This window comes from Quercus robur, chromosome 12 (genome assembly GCF_932294415.1).
Source record: "Quercus robur chromosome 12, dhQueRobu3.1, whole genome shotgun sequence".
Taxonomy (NCBI): Eukaryota; Viridiplantae; Streptophyta; class Magnoliopsida; order Fagales; family Fagaceae; genus Quercus; species Quercus robur.
The window spans coordinates 27,711,057-27,732,809 of record NC_065545.1 but is presented as its reverse complement, the minus strand read 5'-3'; the positions used below and the strand labels follow the sequence as shown (position 1 = coordinate 27,732,809).

Sequence of the window (21,753 nt, the reverse complement as noted above, 5' to 3'; positions counted from 1 at the left end):
GAAGAGTGAAAGTTAAAGACTTTGTTCATAAAAGGCAGATGAGAGAAGACACCATTCCCACTAATCTATCATCTAAGCACGAAGTGTGCTTCATGATGAAGTCCACATTTAAGGTTATGGACATGTGTTTGTGGTACCTTGATAGCGGCTGTTGAAGTCACATGACTGGAGACCGATCTCTCTTCAAGGTTTTTGAGTCTAAGAAAGGTGGTAATGTCACTTTTTGTGATGAGAGCAAATCACAGATTAAAGGAAAGGGAATCATCTCTCTACCTAGACTGCAAGACATTGCAAATGTTCTATATGTAGAAGGTTTAAGAGTGAACCTATTGAGCATAAGTCAAATATGTGATCAAGACTTTATGGTACTATTCTCAAAAGGGAAATGCCTTGTCACGGATGAGTCTGGAAAGAAACTCATAAGTGGTGTGCGCACTCTAGACAATTGTTATGGTTTGGTACTTGATGTTAATATTGGATGCAATAACATTTGATTACCAAATAAAGATCTATGGCACTAAAGGATGGGACATGCTAGTTACAAATATCTTTCAATTGTATCTAAGCATGAGTCAGTCCTGGAGATACCAAAACTTAGTAGAGTGAACAATGTGGTGTGTGGACTATATTAGCTTGGAAAATAGATGAAAGCTAAACATCTGGGAACTTAGACATCTGCTACATTTAGACCATTAGAGCTATTGCATCTGGATCTCATGGGCCCAACCAGAACCGAGTCTCTTGGTGGAAAGAGACTTCACTAGGTACACTTGGGTCATTCTCCTACGATCCAAGTCTGATGCTCCTGAGCACATTGAAGCCTTGTGCACAAGATTGCAAAATGAGAAGTGTTTGAAGATTGATCAATCGAAGTGATGACGGTAAAGAATTCAAGAACTCATACATGGAGTTCTTTTGCACTAGATCAGGTATATCTCAAGAATTCTCTGCTCCTATTACTCCTCAGTAGAATGGTGTAGTAGAAAGAAAGCACAGGGTTATTCAAGAGATGGGTAGAGCCATGTTGTACAACAAAGATGTGGCTAGAAACTTGTAGGGAGAAGCCATTACCATTGCATGTCATACGGTTAACAGAGTGTACTATAGACTCGGTACCAAGAAGACTCCATATGAGCTATGGAAGGGAAGGAAGCCAAATGTTAAGTATTTCAGAATTTTTAGAAGCATTTGTTTCATTCTCAAGGATAGAGAGAATGTGGGAAAATTTGACTCCCGAAGCAATGAAGTAATATTTCTAGGATACTCCTCTACAAGCAAGGCTTATCAGGTATACAACAAAAGAACCAAAAAGGTAATGGAAACTGTGAATGTTGTTATTGATGAATCTTCAGAGTTCGGTTATGAGAAATTTAGTGGGAAATCCCCAAAGAGATTCTTCCTTCTGAGCCCAAAGACATTCAAGAAATTGTTGATCAAAAGCCTGCATCTCCAAGTACTTCTGGCACTCCAAGTGTTGTAGAAGGTTCAGCAGACATACCTACTTCACTTGATTCTGAATCCCATGAAGAGAAAGGACCTTTCTCAAGGATCAAATTGAATCATCCTCCTGAAGTTATTGTGAGAAACATGAATGAACTTCCACTAAGGAAGCGTACATTTGATAAATGTGTTGCTAACTTTGTGTCTTATTCTTGTTATTTACCGCAGGTTGAACGTACTAAAGTTGAAGAAGCTCTTTTGGATGAAAGTTGGGTTGAAGTTATGCACGATGAACTGCTTTAGTTTCAAAGGAATGATATCTAGACTTTAGTACCTAGACTGGAGGGTGAGCACAAAATGGATATTCCGCAATAAGACTGATAAGGAGGGCAATGTGATTTGCAACAATGCTCGTCTTGTAGTTTAAGGATACTCTCAAATGGAAGGAGTAGACTATAATGAGACATTTGCTCCAGTAGCCTGTATGGAGTCTATTAGAATTCTCCTAGCCCTGGCATGTCACTTGAAGTTCAAGTTTTACCAAATGGACGTAAAGACTGCTTTCTTGAATGGGTTCCTTAAGGAAGATATTTATGTGGCTCAACCAAAAGGATTCATTAATCCACACTTTCCGGATAATGTGTTATACCTCAAGAAGACACTTTATGGTTCAAAGCAAGCTCCCAGAGCTTGGTATAATCGGCTCACACAATACTTAGTGTCACATGGGTTCACAAGAGGAAAAGTTGATCAAACTCTTTTCATAAAAAGGGAAGACGGCGAGTTGATAGTTGCTCAAGCCTATGCTAATGATATCATCTTTGGGTCGACTAAGGATGAACTTGCTCATAGTTTCTCAAAACTTATGCAGGCCGAGTTCGAGATGAGCATGATTGGAGAGTTGACTCACTTCCTCGGTTTGCAGATCCGTCAACAAGAGTCAAGTATATTATTATCTCAATCTAAATATGTTAAAAATCTTGTGAAACCCCTATGAGCCCAAATGTTAAACTCACTGTTGATTTGTTAGGTAAAAGTGTTGATTTATCTCTTTATAAAAACATGAAAGGTAGTCTTCTTTACCTTACTACAGTAGATCTGTTACAGTGTGGGAGTGTGTGCTAGATATCAAGCTAATCCCAAAGAATCTCATATGATTGCTTTGAAAAGAATCATAAAGTATGTCAAAACCACTGTCGACTTTGGTGTGTGGTACAACAAGGACATAAATGATGTCTTAGCTCGATATTTTGATGCTAACTAGGTTGGGAATGCTGATGATAGAAAAAGTACATTGGGGGTTTCTTTTTATGTGGGTAATAATCTTGTCTCCTAGATAAGCAAAAGCAGAACTTCATCTCATTATCCATTGTAGAGGCTGAATACAATGCTGCCAGTAGCTATTGCACCCAACTTCTCTGGATGTAAAACCTCCTTGATTACGGTATTCGTCAAGAACACCTTACCATCTACTGTGACAATATCAGTGCCATCAACATCTCTAAGAATCAAGTTCAATATTCTTGAACTAAACACAGAGATTCGACATCACTTCATTTGGGAGCTTGTCGAAGATGGTACTCTTACTCTTGAGTTCATTCACACTAATGATCAGAAGGCTGATCTGTTCACCAAACCTCTTGATAACAAACAGTTTAAATTCCTTTGCCAAAACATTGGTGTTATCTTCATGGATTGATCTCTTTTTCTCCTCCTCTTCCTTCCCCATGCATTTGCATATAGTTTTATGCATTGTTTTGTTTAACATGTTTTTGTTTGTTTATTTTTCAGTTTTGCTTTATTTTGTTTTGCATAAAAATAAAAAAAAATAAAAAAATTTGAAAAATCAGAAAAATTCAAAAACAGTGTGTGTTTGTGTACATTGATACTTGTGTACCTTGGATGGCTATTGAAACAAAATTTTCTAAACTTTGTATCTTTTGTAACTTAGATGAGCATATCTATGCACAACTAAGCAAGTGAGTTTTGTAGCTTGTGTTTGTGATGAGTAAGATTAAGTAATTTCTTGTACTTAACACTCGTATCACTCTTTTTGACAGAAATGACTAGAAAATCCTAAGAGAAAGGCATAAATAACCATCTCGCCACTGTTGCCCGCCAATCATGAAATGACATCTGTATGCTTTGGCACAGCAAAAGTGCAATGTCAAAAACTTAACATCATTGGGTATTTCTTTTCTCTCTCTTATATGCCCATGCATGGTTTGCTTAAAAGAAAATATGCAAAGAAAAAATAAAAGTAAAAAGAATCAAAATGCTTTATATATGATTGCAAGCGTATTTTCTAGGAGATGTGGGAGTTATAGGATGTACCTCGAATGTGATAGTCCCCATCAAACAGTTATGATTGTGTGTGAGTTAAAGTGATTTTCTCATATCTCAAATTGTCATAACGTGTAAACACTTATGCAATCTTGCGATGTTTTTCATACACAACATGCAATATTCTTTACTACTCTTGATACATGTGCAGATACTATGTGATTTGGCCATCACAAGAAATACATGTGTTAATATATGCTCACTAAACTGTCTTAATTTGTTTTGGAAATATAAAATTTGTTAGACTTGTTTAGTGTGTGTACGTGTGTGTTTTGGATCAAAATTCTTGACATTTTTTTTTTTTTTTTTTTTTTATGAGAGATGTTTTTGAGAGCTTAAAATGTTGTTTGGATCTTAAAATGTAATAAAAGCTTGAGGGCTTGTGACCTTGCACACTCTATTATAGGTTGCTATAAGGTTGTTAATATCTACCCTTAAAAGCAGTTCTTTCTTCTGCTAAGAGGCGTAGAACTATCAACCAGTAGTATTAATAATTGGGGTAATAATTTATAAAAGCTTGAGGGCTTTTGAGAAGATGCAGTACTATGCACGTTGTATTTTTACATATTCACGTGAGGTTGTAGCAAAATTTCTACGATGGAAGATATTAACGTATAACGTTTATAACCTCCTTATTATTTTCCTTTTCGTAAATCAAGAAATTATTTTGCAGCTCAACCTCCTATTCCCATGTGTTTGCAACTAGCAACTCTCTACGTCGGTGCTATTTGATCATTGTTTGATTCTTTGGTTGGCGGTACATAACGTAACTATTGGGAATAGGAGGTAATAAATGAACCTGAAACTAGTGTTGTGGACACACGGACACCTTACACAGGGGCTAACCGATATAGTCTTGAGTCTCTTGACCAGTATCTTTCTAAATGTATGAATCATAGTTGCTTTCATCTATTGTTATCAAACTTTGCTTGTGTTAAAGTTAAGGTTAAATATTCTCGCATTTTGTTCACCTCCATCATTTTTCACAATATTTATTATTGATATATACATATTTATATATTTACATTTTAATATATACTACACTAATCATAACTTGTTATTTTAATAAGTTGTAAAAAAAAAAATTATATCTGTTGACATTTGCTTTAAATCATATCATCATTGAAGCATAAAAAAATTTCCATTTGATTGTCATTGGTATTTATTGCACAAAAAGTGAATTTTTTTTTTTTTTTTTTTTGAGAAACAAACACACACACAGGGGAGAGGGAAAGATGTTCTAACACAAAGGCACGCCACAACTCTACTCAAAAGCCAATGAACTTGATATGCTAAAATATCCAAATTTTAGAATATATAACAATATTTGAACTATATATGTAAGGGATTAGCAATTTCATAAAAAATAAAAATCTATTCATTTGATTAATATGTTAATTCATCTTAAATTCTTAATTATATTGGTTCTTTTAGTTTCCATGGTAATTATGAAATGAGTTTTTTTAAACATGAAACTTGGCTCTTTGCATACAATTTGATAATTTAAACATGAAAGGAGATTCTTAGGAGTTTCACCATGAAGATAATAATTGATTAATTTTATTATATACATGAAAGATGGTGAACATAATTTTGATAGAAGACGTTTATTTATTTATTTATAACAATTTAGAAATTTTTTATATATACTCATTAAAGTTTAGAGAGATGATAAGTTACTTTTTAACAAATGAACTAATAATGTATATTTTTTTGGGAATCAAATCATCTTATATTTGATTATATAATGTGTAAAGTTTGAGTTTTGACTTGAATGGTGTATTCTTCTCAACAAAAAAGACATGAATGGTGTATTAAACTATGAATATGATAATTAGGCCCCCAACATCGAAGTAAATTTGCACGCAAGTTGAAATGTTAAATGTCCCTTTCTCTCGCAGATGCCACAAACCGAGGGCTTAGTGCTGATGCTAAGGTCCTCTCTGAGACTTTTCCTCCTATGGCCATTTATTTCTCCTCCTACCACCATTTATTTCTTCTTACTTTCTAGATTATGTGACCCCTTTGTAATATCTTGACAGGTGGGTTTTGATTTTCGTCCTTTTTGAGTAGAACATTTTAGTGCTGATGCTAAGGTCCTCTCTGAGACTTTTCCTCCTATGGCCATTTATTTCTCCTCCTATTGCCATTTATTTCTTTCTTACTTTCTAGATTATGTGACCCCTCTGTAATATCTTGATTGGTGGGTTTTGATTTTCGTCCATTTTGAGTAGAACATAAAATGATGCATTCCATGCTCATCGTGCGCAAGGCGCAAGCGCATGTGATGTTCTTCCAATTTCGTAACTTTATTCTTTTTGCACGTTTTAATCAATGTCTAGTCAAGGCTGGAAAGCGTAGAAGGTAAGTTCTAAGAGAATCACATTGGTGGAGCCATAATTTTAGCTATTTGACTCCACTAAAAACTACTTTATTTATTTTACATTCTCACTTTGTTAGGACATATGTGGAACTTGTTAGAATATATGTTATTGTTAATTGGCTAATACTTTGACAAAATGTACTTTACTTGTAATTTGGTAGATTTAGGATGTGTTTAATACTTAAACGAACAAGAGTTAAAGTCTAGTATTAAACCTATGCAAATTTGTTCAAGAATCAAGTAAAGAAGTGCTGATCATTAAATCTTGACAGCTATCTCGATAGATGTATCTATTGAGATTAATGTTTAATTCTCGACAGCTCTCGATAGAAGTTGTATCTATCGAGAATTATGAAATTCAAATTTTCATATCTGTTTTTCACGCATATCTAAGTTATTTGTGTAGGGTATCTTTTCTCACAACCTTAGATATATATAAGGATTATTTTAAAGGCCGTCTCACTTGATGCAAGGTTATGCAACTTGATGTAAAGTCATTGTGCATGCTAATTGTGACTGGAGACAATTTGCCCTAGTTTATCTTCTTCCTTGTAGAAGTTGCTGCGTTTGTGCGCCAAGGGTTTTGTAACCAAGGAGCTTCTTGATCTTTATCATGTAAATGAACTGAAGAACTTTGCAGCCAACATTTTTCGTAAGTTGGTATGTTAGTCACATACTGGGATCCGTGCATTGATTGGTTAGTCACGTACTTGGAGATGTGCATTGAAAGGAGAGATTGTCACTACATTGCAAGTCTAATTGTGTATTGGGGTAAAGGTTCAACTGTAGGTTGGTATCGGGTATTGAGATTTCTTTTACTTGTAACCACTTGTTTTGATAATAGTGGATTCTTTGGAGTGGTAACCTTAAAGTCACTCGATGGGGTTTTGCCTTGATGGTTTTCCCCATTTGTAAATAAATTACTCGTGTCAAATTTAATTTCTGCTACATTTAGTTATTTGGTGATTTCTTTGTGCTACCACACTTATTTATGTAATTGAACCTAATTAATTCACTTGGCTAATTAATTGGTTAATTATACCAAATGAGTTAATACATTTTTGGCCTTTCACACTTTACAAACCACCCAATACAGTGGTTTTATTTTAGCTTTCAACATAATAAAACAATATTAGCCTCTAAGGACGTGCTCACTTGCGTGCTCAAAGGCTCTTTTTTTTTGTGTAAAAGTTAATAATTTGAATCCATTATAATTTGGGTTTACTACATTTTTCAATCACAAAAAAACCTAGGGATGTGATGAGTAAATTATTCATCCCAAACACAGAACACTCATCACATCCCTAGGTATTTTGTGATTGAAAAATGTAGTAATTTCAAATTATAATGGATGCAAATTATTAACCTTTACCAAAAAAAAAAAAAAAAGGAGCAATTTGAAAACCATCAGGAGAGTGGTCTTGTTTTGTAAGTAACATCTTAGTAGGAGTTAAGGATGTATCTACTTATTTTAAAAAATGTATATATATCTATTTAGGTTGTTTTTATTTATTTATTTATTTAGTTTTGTTTTTGGATAAACATGGGGTGTTTTTTTTAAGGAAAAAAACAGCAGCAACGTGGGTTGTTTAACTTTTCTATTTAAAAAAAATATATATAGTTATTTTAAAGAAGTGGGTTACTGGAAAAGTATTCCTATTTTATAGACAGTGTTTTAGTGCAAGTTAGTCATATATTTTTACCAGACTATCATTTAATTTTGTTTCTACTTAAACCTATAGGTGTAGGGGTATTTTGGAACAAAAAAAAATCCGGTCCAAACAGGGGAAACTCCTTAAATAGTAGTATGTGGGTTAGTGGAAGAGTGTTCCTACTTTGTAGGCAATGTTTTAGTGCATGTTAGACATGTATTTTTACCAGACTATCCTTTAATTTTGTCTCTACTTAAACCTATGGGTGTAGAGATATTTTGGAACAAAAAAAAATCTGGTCCAAACAGTGGAAACCCTTTAAATAGTAGTATAAATAAACAGTACAATAAAATATTATATATACTATAATAAAATAATATATTCACTACAATAAATAACAATCACAACTACCGCCACCACCATATAATAGCAAATAATCATCTAGAATAATAATAATTTTTTTTTATCCCCAAATTATATATATACAATTTTTTTTTTTTACTAAAACAATTTCTCAATTGTCATGATAGCAAATAATCGTCTGATGTAACAATAATATTTTTTAACCCCAAAATTCTGTAATAATTTGTTGTGTTTTAACACAATTGTAATTTTTATTTAGTAAATTTCCTTACATGATGGACACGTATCCCACTAACTTCCTTTTATTTTTATTTTTTTTCCTTCACTTTTTTCTTAGCAACCCACGTTTCTTCCCTATTCCCATATGTTAGGACATATGTGATTCAATGTTAAGAACATATGTCACTCTTTTATGTAATTAGCTAATCATTTGACAAAATGTACTTTACTTGTAATTAGGTAGATCTAGGATGTGTTTAATATTTAAAGGAACAAGGTTTCAAGTTCAAGTATTAAAGCCATGCAAGTCTGTCTAAGAATCAAGTAAGAAAGTGCTGGATTTTAAAGCTTGACAGCTAGCATCTATCGAGGTTTAAAAGCTGCTCAAGCCCGTGGCTCGATTGCTAGCTCAATAGATGGCTATCTACTGGGTTTATGAAACTTAGTTTTTCAGACTTGTTTTTAATCCAATTCATGAGTATGTGTTTAGGTTTTCTTTTCTCACAGCCCTAAACATATATAAGGATTATTTTAAGGGCCGTCAAGGGTTACACAAGTTGCACAAGTGTGAAGCAAAGTCTTATTTATGCAAATTGTGACCGGAGACAGAATTTGCCTTACTTCATTTTTCTCTTGAAGAAGCTGCTGTATTTGTAGATCGTAGGGTTTTGTGACCAAGGAGATTCTTGATCTTCATAGTGTGATGAACTGAAAAACTTTGTAGTCAACATCCTTCTCAAGTTGGTGATTAAGTTGCGTACTGGGATCCACGCATCTATTGGTTAGTCACGTATTGTGAGTCGTGCATTGAAAATGAGAAATTGTCACTACAAAACAAGTTCAATTGGATATTGGGGTAAGGGTTCAACTGTAAGTTGGTATAAGGTACTAGGATTCATTTACTTGTAACCGCTTATTTTGATAATAGTGGATTCTCGAGAGTGGTGACCTTAAAATCACCCGGTGGGGTTTTTGCCATGTAGGTTTTTCCCATTTGAAAACAAATCACCCGTGTCAATTTAATTTCCGTTGCATTTAGTTTTAATTGGTGATTTGTTTGTGCTGCCACGGATATTGTATGTTAATCTGATTAATTAATCAACTTGGCTAATTAATTTGTTAATCTATCATAAAGGGTCAATACATTGTTGGCATATCACCATCAGATATCTTTTCTTTTCCTCCACTTACCCCCTTGTCTCTTCTTCAACTCTTCTTCTTCACCTAAAACTAAAAGATAGTTCTTCTTCTTTCACCCTGAAGACAAGAAGAAAGAGATATGTTAAACACAAAATGAGAGAAGAAGAAGGCACAACAAAAGAGGAAGAAGCTTGTAGTAGAAGAAGAAGAAGCCTGCAGCAGCAGTGGGTTTATGGGTTTATGTTGGAATTGAAAATTGCACATTTGTTGTAGAATTTTGCAATCTATTTGGTTGGTTAGAATTTGGAGGAAAGGAATAGAAAGAAGAATATAAGGAAGAGAAGAGAGAAATCTAAGGGAGAAGAGAGATTGAGAGCGGCAATGATAATAAAACAGAAAATGGAAAAGAAATTATTTAAATACTCTTCATCAGTGTGAACGCATAAATAAAATACTTTTTTTAAAAAAAAAATTCTTTGAGCTACAGTGCACAGCCACCTTGTAGCTGAGAAGCTAAAATATATACATTTAGCTCCACCAATGTGCTCTCATTTTTGTAGTTGATGGTGCCAAAATAGCAATTTAGCTTTTTAACACCACCAATACTAATGCTCTAAATAGTTACAATACGAAAACTATTTTTTGTCACAACTTTGCCATAATTTTGAGGTATCAAATCACCAGTTAGTGCCTATCAAATTTACAAGAATCTGGTAATTTTTTTCACCATTCACAATTTATCACATCAAGTTATGATATAAAAAGTTGTGGTCCTAGATTTTCTCAAAGTTCCACCCAACTTAGTTGGCATCAATCTCACTAAGAGCAATAACACTATCAGGCACTCTAAAAAAAAACTATCTTGACACTTTAAAATTTTACTTTATCTATTTTAACATATCACTTTAATTACAGTACATCCTATATCACATATTCTATTATTTTACCGCTTTATTTATTCTTTCTTAATTTTTTAATTCTTTCTTTTTTGATGTTCCCAACATCATTAAAGAGATAGAGTAGAGACTAGAGAGAAAGTTTGAATAATTATTAATTAATCCCAACGGTCATGAAGAGAGAGAAAGTTTTGAATAAAAAAAATAACCAAATAGTTATTCCATATCTTCCTATATATACTCGACTATTATTAGAATTAGAATGTTATTGTAGTAAATTTATTTGACATTTTGACACATCTAATGAAGGTTAGCACACTTGATACTAGTGCTCTAAATTCTTGTGTCTCCTCTGATCCATCTTCCATATTTTTGTGTTTCTTGATTAAATTATTTTTTATATAGGATATATTTGAATTTCATTTTGCTTAAGATTTATGACCAGCTAAAGGAATTTTGAGGCTCCAAGTGACAATTTTAAAATTGGACCTTTTCTACTATTTAAATATCTATGATATATTATTAATTTTATATATAATATTTTGTATTTAAGATTTATTTTTATTGCCTTTTAATATGCAACATTACTAATTAACTTTTGTATTCAAGTACTTTTAACATCTAATTTTTTAATTGATAATATGGATAATTATTTTCATTTTTATCTTGTTACTGTATATATAATTATCTTTTAACTCTCTTTTTTTATATAAATTTATTGTTCATTTGTAAAATTTTCACTTATTTATTTCATATTTTTTATTACTAATAAAAATTTATTTAGAGATTTTTTTTTGAGATTTAATTCTTTTTTATATTGTTGTTTTGTAATTATATATATATATATATATATATATTCAAATACATATTTTCTAGTATAATTTTATAATAAAAAATTACAAATAAAAAGCTATCTATAATATAACATTATAATGTAACTGGGTATCATAATTTTTAAAATGTAGAATGATAAAACTTGATTTATCAAAAGATACTATTAAATCTTTACTTAACAATAGGATCACCTAATAGTCTCTCAACCTAAAAAAAAAAATCATTAAATAAGTTGACGAATTAGTACTAACCAAACAAATAGTAGTAATTAATTTTATACAAAATGATCAAATACCATGGATTAGACTTAAAGATTAATAAATAAAAATATTAAAAATTATATAAGGTTATTCTTCTTTAGACGTTTACATTGTCTCTTGTTTTATCTCTACTTTAAAAAAGAAAAAAGAAAAAAAGATTCATCTAATAAAATAAAATAGAATAAATACTTTTCCAAAAAAAAAAAAAAAAAAAAACCTAAAACTAAACCAAACCTTAGAGAGTGCAAAACAGATTCCTATTGAATATTTTCTAATAAAGAAGGCATGATTACTAGCTATCGGTGGCTCAACTGTATAGTGTTTGACTTTTCTTAATTTTTCAAATTATAAATTTATCAATTCAAAAAGAAAGATTAAAAAAAATATATATATATACAAAGAATAGATCTAGAAGAGTGTAGTCATTGACTCACTGTAGTACAGCCACTGGAGGGGAGTATAGCCTTTCTCCTTCTTTAGTCTTTACCAAATATAAATTTGCTTCAAAAACCCAGAAAAGTGAATGTCTACCATGTTTTTTAAAAATGAAAAAATTGCCTTTTATTCTCCCATTATGTCACAGAATAATAATAATAATAATAATAATAATAATAATAATAATAATAGAATTTGTTTTACATCTTCAAGGGATTGCTATTGCTAAGAGAGCTGCCTGACTACTATTTCAGGTAGAAATGATAAATCTAAGGGCAATTTTAGATTATTTGGGGCAATATTTTAGCTTATTATTATTATTATTATTATTTTGGAGAGAGAGAGATATCTAAGATGGTTCTATGTTTTTAGTGCGTGTAGGGGGTTAGATTAATCTAAAATTCAGATGCATATATATGAAGAATTCTAATCATCAGAAAGAGAGAGTAAGACAGAGTACACACCTATTAAGATAGTGATTGTCATGAAATGGTAAAATTTTGGGGCTTAATTAATCCTCCAAGATAATTAATTGTCCAAAAATTTTTTAGTGTTTTTTTTTTTAATAAAAAAAGATTATTATTGAATTAGTACTGACTAAAATTTAAGATTTTTTTTTTTTTTTTGAAATTTTTGTTGTCCCATATTTGGAACCTTTTTTCCACTTACACTTAGGGGCCTTAAAATAATGGCCTAAGTTAGCCTACTGGTTGAGCCAAAACAATTAGGGGTGTTCACAACCATATGGAGGAAACTTATTCTGGAAATATTGATTATAGATGAAAGGCATCTTTCACAAATAACATAATGAAGTTTTATTACTATTATTATTATTATTATTTTCCTGACACTGGGTGACTGAAGAGATATTTGAATTCAAGTTATCCTACAAAGAACTGAATGATGATATTGAGCCACTTACACATACTTTTTTGGCCATGATTCACTGAATCCCAAAGCAACCACTTAGCAATAACCATTTTTCCTTTTCTTAGGGTTAGGCGGGATGGCGTTAGATTGCTGGAGCCTGGACTCATTTGTTGACTCGTATTCAAGTCAAGCCAACTACCATAAACACAGCCAAATTTTCTAACAAAAATGTTAATTGGATTGTGAAAATTCCAGTGCGCACTAACTCGGTAGGTCCCCCTGCATAACATGAATAACATCCCATAGTCAATCCTAATGCCTATATAAACCCTCACCCATTTCCTAACACAGCACAAGCCCACTAAATCTTATTGCTAATCTCTTACTAATCCCCAAAATGAGCCTGTCCAAACACCTACCCATTTTCTTCTTCCTCTTAATAACTCTTTTTAGTGCCTTAGCCCATGCAGCCAGATTTGATATTAGAAACAATTGTCCCTTCACAGTTTGGGCAGCAGCCGTTCCTGGTGGTGGCAGGCGGCTCAACCCACGCGAGTCTTGGCCCCTTGACGTCAACGCTGGCACAACAGGGGCCCGCATTTGGGCTCGAACTGGGTGCAATTTCGATGGCTCTGGGCGTGGCAGATGTCAAACCGGTGACTGTGGTGGACTTCTTCAATGCCAAGCTTATGGTGCACCTCCAAACACCCTTGCTGAATTTGCGCTAAATCAATATCAAAACTTGGATTTCTTTGACATCTCTCTTGTTGATGGGTTTAATGTTCCCATGGAATTTAGTCCCACCTCTGGTGGGTGCACCAAAGGAATAAAATGTGTTGCTGATATCAATGGACAGTGCCCAGCTCAATTGAAAGCTCCTAGTGGGTGTAACAACCCTTGTACTGTATTCAAGACCAATGAATATTGTTGCAATTCTGGAAACTGTGGACCTACAAATTATTCCAAATTTTTCAAAGATCGGTGCCCGAGTGCTTATAGTTACCCTAAGGATGATGCAACAAGCACATTTACTTGCAATGGTGGGACTAACTATAAGGTGGTGTTCTGCCCTTGAAGCAGAACTTTGCTTTCGTATATGAGACAGAGAACTAGTAGCAAGTATGCAAATAAGAGGTGTAAGTAATAATCAAAGCTCTGAAGCTTTGTGAGCATGCGTAATTAGTGTTGCGCAGACGCTATGAAACGTATTCACTTTGATGTACGTTGTATTAAAATATCTACGTAAGCTTGTGCCAAAAAATAATAATAATAAAATATCTCTATGAAATATGGAAGAACTTAACGTTCATAAGTCATAACCTCCTTAATGTCTGTTTTTATTTACTTTTTTTTTTTTTTTTGGTGAATTATAATTTTATTTTTCTGCTTAACCTAACAACTAACAATGCTTAGTTTTGATTTACAACTATGGTTAGCATTTCGCAACTCTTTATGTCGGTGTTTCTGTACATATTTGACTAATTCACTCATTGGCCTATGGGGGAAGTAATCAAAGTCTAAGTGCGCCCATATAAGGTTGAATGAACAAACTATTGACACTAAAAGGTTCTTGAAAATTTAATTGAGCGCCTTATCTAATGTTGAGATGAATCGGTAAAGGTGTTATATGACATTAAGGTAAATACTCAAAGATAAAAATACTATATCTATTATCTTAGCAAGAAGAAAACATTAAGTCAATATTCTTTTTGGACTAGTGATTAATAAGCTCACTAAATTAATTTAAGGGAAAATTGTATCCTTCTATGTTTGCTTTTTTATAGATGATATGGTTTTAGTTGATGAAGTGGAGTTAATGCCAAATTAGAAATTTGACAAGACACTCTAGAATCTAAAAGATTTTAATAAAGTATGATTAAAACAGAGTACATGGAATGTAAGTTTAAACAAGAATACAAATTAGGTGGAGAAGTATATCAAGGGTATTATGTGATCGTAGAATACCTATTAAGTTAAAATGAAAATTTTATAAGATTACTATATGACCAACTATGCTCTATTGTATCGAATGTTAGGTTGTTAAGAAGCAGCATATTCATAAGATGAGTATAATTGAAATGAGAATATGAACATGGATAAATGGAGATAGATGCAAAGATATGATTTAAAATGTGGAAATTCACTTAAATATAGGGGTTGCTCCTATTGACAAAAATATGAGAAAGTCACTTAAGATGGTTTGGTCATGTTCAGATGATATCAATTAATGCATAGATAAGAAAGAGTGAGTTAGATCCAAGTTGAGGGAATTAAAAAAAAAAAAAATCAAATAAGATTCGAAATGAGGAAATCCACTTAAATATAGAGATAGCTCTTATTGATGAAAGGACAAGAGTGTTGCTTGAGATATATAGTTTAATAATGTTTAGAGGATGTCAATTAATACACCGGTAATAAAAAGTGAGTTAAATCCAAGTTGAGGGAATTAAAAAAAGAAAAGAAAGACCCAAATTAACGTTAGTAGAAATTTTTAAAAAAATTATGAATTAAGAAAGTAACAAATTAAGAATATGACTTTAGATAGAAATCAGAGAAATAGAATTGAAGAAAAAATTACATATAGCTGACCTTAATTGATTTGTCAAGAATTCATAGTTAACCTCATAAATTTGGAATTAAAACTTGTTGTTATTGTTGTTATATCTTAGCAAGAAAAAAGAAGAAGATTAATAAGATGATTAGTAACTTGTATCCATATACACTATATTTTTCTCATTGATTATTTAGAATTAAATAATGTTAACTTAATTATCAAATAATATGTAGAAATCAATATATATGGTACCCAAAAAAAAATCCAATTACTAGAAATCCTGTCTGGAAAAGTCATTCTTATTTATTCCATGTAGTTGATCAACAGTCCAATTGCCATTATGTTTCGTGAATTGCTGTATGGAAAAACACTTGAAACAATGTCAACAAGAAAACTTGCCCTCATCTTCAAATGACGTCAACAAGCAATACATAAAAGATAAGATCTTAATCTCCATCTGAACTGCAAGAAAGTATGCGCTTGGACAAGATGGAAGATATACAAGGGAAATCTAGATATCTAGGCTTCTTTTTTTCCTCCCTCAATAAGTAACCAAAACTAAAAATTACCCTAAAATCTACCCACATCGTATTATTTGTTTTTGTGTCTTAAACTCTTAGTACTTATGATAAATTTGTTTTTGTGTCTTAGTAACTGTGATAAAGAAATTTTAGTATTTTAAACAGTGAGAAAAACAATAAAAAAATGAATAAAGAAACTATATATTTAGATGAAATTAGCTTCAGAATAGGAAATTTAATGTAAATGAAAAGAAAAAGTGGTTAACTAAAATAGAAAAAATATGTTTTTATCTAAAATAGGGAGAAAAAATTGATACCTATGCTCGATAGTGTAAATATACTCCCCTAAGACAAGCTCACTACAGATTTTAGTATTTATTTAATTAAACCGTTTAAGTATATATGTGATCCCATCAAACTCAATCAAATCCAGTGAATTTTTTGTAACTCATTCAACTCGATTGTACAAGTCAAAACTGTATGAATTTTTTCTTATACTCCAAATTACCTACTTAACTTAATTTTTTATTATTATAAATAGTTTGGCATTTTAGTCATTTAAAAAAAAGAAAAGAAAATTGCTATATAAGAATGAATACAATATATCAATGATTTATATTTGGTTATTTTCATAATTGTACCACTTAATTTATATCGAGTTATTATGAAGAAAATTATAAAATTCCAATGATTGCATCATTATAAATATTTGTAAGAAGGGTTGCTGAGCTTTTATGTTTATCTTTTCCTTAAAAAAAAAATAAAAAGCTTTTATGTTTATCTTATACAGTAAGTGTTTAATAATTACATAAAGCAAAACTTTGATACAATTTTTTAAAATACAATACATTAGAGAGTCTCTAAATAATTTCAAATACATAAGTATTGTTGTGTCAAACTGTCATTGAAAGCACGGTTATATATAAAGGGTTATATTAATTGATGCTTTTGAAGTAATTGTTAATGATCATTTAAAAAAAAAAAATTGATACCACTTTTATGAAAAATTAAAAAAAAATAAAAAAATTATTTACTTTTTTGGTAAAAATTTTCTAAAATATATATATAACTATATCCAAAAGAAAAGTCGCGCACCAAAATTCTGACGAAGAGGAACAAGCGCACAAAACGAAAAGAAAAGTCATAATTCTAGAGAAATGAGAAATCTGAACATTTTAATAAGCAATACGCCTAATGTCGGTGGCTTCTTGAGGGATGGCATTGACATAGAACAGTTCAATATTCAATTTCAATCTTTTATAAATTGATTGCAATTAAACTGAGCACTAGTGTTGCATGCAATTCAACATTTGGAGCTTTAAATATGGTAGGTTTAGCATTACAACAATGATCGCTACTGACAGTCAAAGTCTCCTCTAACTTTGCTTATTGCACTACGTCTCATATACAGTCAATATTCTCATATTACTGCCATCGTTAGGTCACAACCCAACCATGAATGTTCTTTCTTCTGGCTTAAGAAACTTACAACTTAAGGTCTATTCTTCCTTTCATGCTAGATTCTAGAATAAGACCGAAAATGATGTTGTACCACAATAGTTAATATATTAGGTCATACATTGGACCCTTTAGGATCATAACATGTGACTAAAAGTAGACACGTGTCATAATCTTTATGGATCCAATACTCAATAAGAGCATTGATCCAAGCTTTGTACTAAACTAAGATTATCAAGAATTCTATTACCTAAATTAGTGTTATCCCTATTACTCACTCCTAGCTCATGGAATGATAACTCTGCTGATCGAATAGTTCCTTTACTCCCATATATCTTGATTCTTGACCCACACAATTAGAGATAAGAGCAACCACATCAATTCTTCTAAAAAATTCTGTCTATTTTACCAAAAAAAAAAACCCTACTTTTTCTATTTTACACCATCACTTTTACAAAACACCCACATCAGTTCATCTATTATACAATATATTTTATATAAATAATATTTTTATGTTCTTCTTTTAATATTATTTTATCCTATTCTACTTTGTTGTTTCTTTTTTCTTATTCTTCCTTTTCTTTCTTCTTCTTTCTTTTTCCTCCTCTTCTTTTTTCTTCCTTTTTCTTCCTCTTCTTTCTTCTTCTTTCTCTCACGGTCAGATCAACTCTCCATCACAAGCACCACAAGCATCAAAACCCATAAGCACCACTAATCTCCGTCGACTCACAAGCACCTATCTACATCACCAACATCGATCCACATCACCGATCCACATGCGGCAATGGCAATGGTGATGAAATTGCCTCTCCAATCACCAATACACAATCCACCAATCCACGATCACCGATCAATGATCCACAATCAAAGCACCAATCCATGATCCACAAGCACCACTCTAGTCAACCCATAACCATAAATTCACAAAAATACTCTCTCTGTCTCTATTGGTGTGTCTATGTGTGGGTGTGTTTAATTTTTTATTGATTTTGTGGTGCGACCGTTGTCGAGGGTGGTTTTTGCACGTAGCCCCATGTCTTCTGTTGGAGGTGTGACTCTGTTAGAATCAAATTTGTTTTGGGGAGTTCAATCCGGAACTCGACATTGGGCCGCATAGACCAATGGCTTCCGGTGCATTTTTAAGCCTAAAAAATAGATAAAGCCCAAAGTCTTAGAATCATGATAATGGTTGAAATAAAAAAATAATATGTTAAGCATAATAGATTTGATTAAACAGTGAGTTGAACGTTATTATTATGTGTGTTAAGTAATGTCCATTAGAATGATTAATTAATTGTCATAATGTCCAATAATGGGATAAGTCCAATAGTCCATATCCAACTGTGGTATAGTTCATATTCAATATAATAAGGTATGTTCAGCAATGGTTTATGTCCAAATAATACATATCCAGCTGTGGTTTATGTCCAAACATTACACATTCAATAGTGGTTCATGTCTAAGTAATATATGTCCATTAGTGGTATATGTCTGAATAATATATGTCCATCGATGGTTTATGTCCGAATAATATGTCCAACGATAATAGATCAATTTATTAATATATATTTTCATTAATGAAATAGTGAGATCATGTTTTATTAAATAGTGAGATGATATTAAAGTAACTTGCATCCAGCAATACCATAATAATGAGTTAACACATACTTAACGATGTAATTTCAAAGACTGAGAAAATATTGACTTATATTTTATGTTTCTTACTTCAACCATATAGCATCACTTTATTCTTTATATGATTTGTGGCTCTAGCCGTATAGCATTAGTGAGTTGATAGCATTCTAGCGGCATAATAACATAAGTCCAATGGTACAATGATAATAAAGTAAAATATATTCAATAGTATAATTTGGGAGATAAAAATATAATGATTTATCTTCATAGTTTGTGGCTTCAGTCATATAACATCAGTGGACTTATAACATTTCAGTAGCATGATAAAATGAGTCCAGTGGTACAATATGATATTATGAGTTATTTCATGGTGACTTCATGATTGAAGGGGAAAAATGGGTGCAACTGGAGGAAGAGAGAATATGTCCAGCCGTGTGCATAGGTTGGTTAAGTTTATCCCCTTTATCATGCACTTAAATGATTTTTCCATTGTAATGCTCTTTTAGTTTTTAGTCAGATATGAGTGATATTGCCTTCTATGAGAGGGGCTTTTAGAACTATAAGTTTGATGTCTTTTAAGATGTATGGAGATGGTAAAAAATATATATGTTTTGTGAGATATGGTGTTTGTAATATGTATGGGTATTTTGTGAGGAATGTGTTTGTAAAATATAGGAAAGTATGAGAGATACGGAGGTTAAGTATAATAAATACATGAACTTATAGTTGTTGTTGGAGTGGCTTTTTGTGTTATGTCATGGGTTATGTTGCTTTCTAAGAAGGGAGATTTTGTAAGAGAAATAAAGAATGAGATGGAGATGTGTTTATGGGTAGCAAAATGATGAAGTTTCAGAATATTAAAGTGTGGGAGAGATGGGTGGTGGTGTGTGTAATACGTGTTATCTAAGAAGAGAGATTTTGTAAGAGAGATGGAGAAATATGGAAATGTTTAGAGATATGGGCAGCAAGATGATGATATTTCAGAATAAAAAAGTGAGAGAGAGATGGATAGTGGGGCGTGTTAGTGTGTGGCTTGGTCCTCTTTATATGAAGCCAAGTATGTAACTAATTAGAATTAGTAGAAAAGAAATTTAATAAATAAGGAAAAGTCTTTGGCAAAGTAAGTGATTTCCTTAATTGGTTTTTGGGCTCTAGCTAAAAGAGAAAATTTTGAGATCACTTTAATGCTATTGGAGTAGCTATTACAGTTGTTAGTCATAGCTGTACAGCAGCTGACACAACTGTCAGTTATACAACAGTAGCTGTTACAGCAGCTGACACTGCTGGATGATGTCACCTGAATGATAGCTTCTGTTGGAGGAAATATTTAGCATTAAATTCATGGGTTTGGTTGAAAATGGTAAAGATAACTTTTATAGGATCCTTACTTCTTTTGGTATAGCAGGTAGTCGCTAGGATTGAGCATTAATGGGTTGATGATATCACTTTTGGACATGTGTCAACTGCCTAAGCTACTGCTGGAGCTGTTGCAGCTTCTACTAGAGGAAAAGCAGCTTCTGCTAGGGTTGTTGCTGGAATTTTTGGCTAAGTTTCCTCATTTGGAAAATTATATGTTTAGTCCATGGTTTTATTACAATATAATTTTGGTAAGTAATAAACTAGTTGGTTGATATTTGATGAAGTTTTAGAGATATAATTATGGTCTCCTTGTGTTTTGACCAAATCTTGGAGAGTAAGTAAAGCATTTAATGATAGATATGAGATATTAATATAGATTTAGCCATGTGCTTAGGATTGATTTAAATAAAAATATAATTTATATGAAATAATATAATTACATTTTTAAACTTATATTATATGATAAACATTAATTTTTATGTAAAGAGCATAGGGAGTTTTACTATTTTAAGTGTTATGTGATATGAGAGGCTTACCAAATGATACCTATTACACACTGACCTGTCAGAGTTTAGGGAATTGGGAAAGACATGCCAAGCAACATGTTTTCCTTTATCAACTTTGAACTGCTGGAACTTTACCGAACATACTTCTTGGCCCTCCAAACCACAACTCCTAAAATTCCCCCGATGAGACTCATGAACCAAAAATGAGATGTTGTGTCATGAGCTTGAACTATGGGCTTTGATGAGATAATATCTCCTTGGGTTTTGGACCATGGGCTTTGGCGTCATTTTGTGAATATGGGCTCTTTTGGGCTTTAAAAGAGGTTTTTCCAAAATCCATAATTTGTTGATGTGGTGCGAGTTGCCAATGAAATAAATTTCATGTGGTGTGAAAATTTGTCCTCAACATTCAGCCCCCTGAATGCATGGGCTTGCTTTGCAATGGCTTGTCTTGCTAAGGCTTGCTTTGTGAGGGCATGCACAAGTGAAGACGTTACTTGAAGACTTTGTAAATGAGCGAATCCAAGGTTGTTGGCCACTGGAGATGATGTGCTAAATTTGATAGGAACACGCTGATAGTACTGCTAGAGTGATAAAATTGCTGCTAGACATGTGGGCTGCATTAGCTGTCTCATAGGGTACAGCGATAGCAAGTTGATGTAGCTGAAGCTTCCATAGTTGGAGTAGTAGCTTTGTTGAACTTAAAAGGCTTCATTTTTTTTGGTGGATTGATTGATCTTTATCTAGATCCACATGTAGCTTTCTTGAATGAGCTGCTGTAATAGTGAGAGACCAAGCCCTCAAGTGTAATATCATCGCAACTTTGGTGATGTATGAGATTTTAAGGATTCCAACGGAGTGATGGATATGATTAATTATCATGAC

General features: G+C 32.3%; 1 protein-coding gene across 1 annotated transcript; it reads left to right on the top strand.

Moving 5' to 3' along the window:
- Positions 1 to 13,193: 13,193 nt before the first annotated feature.
- LOC126709976 (protein P21-like) lies at positions 13,194 to 14,147 on the top strand. Its single transcript, XM_050410358.1, has one exon. It carries the CDS (start codon positions 13,233 to 13,235, stop codon positions 13,908 to 13,910), a length of 678 nt encoding a protein of 225 aa, XP_050266315.1. The 5' UTR covers positions 13,194 to 13,232; the 3' UTR covers positions 13,911 to 14,147.
- The last annotated feature ends 7,606 nt before the right edge of the window (positions 14,148 to 21,753 follow it).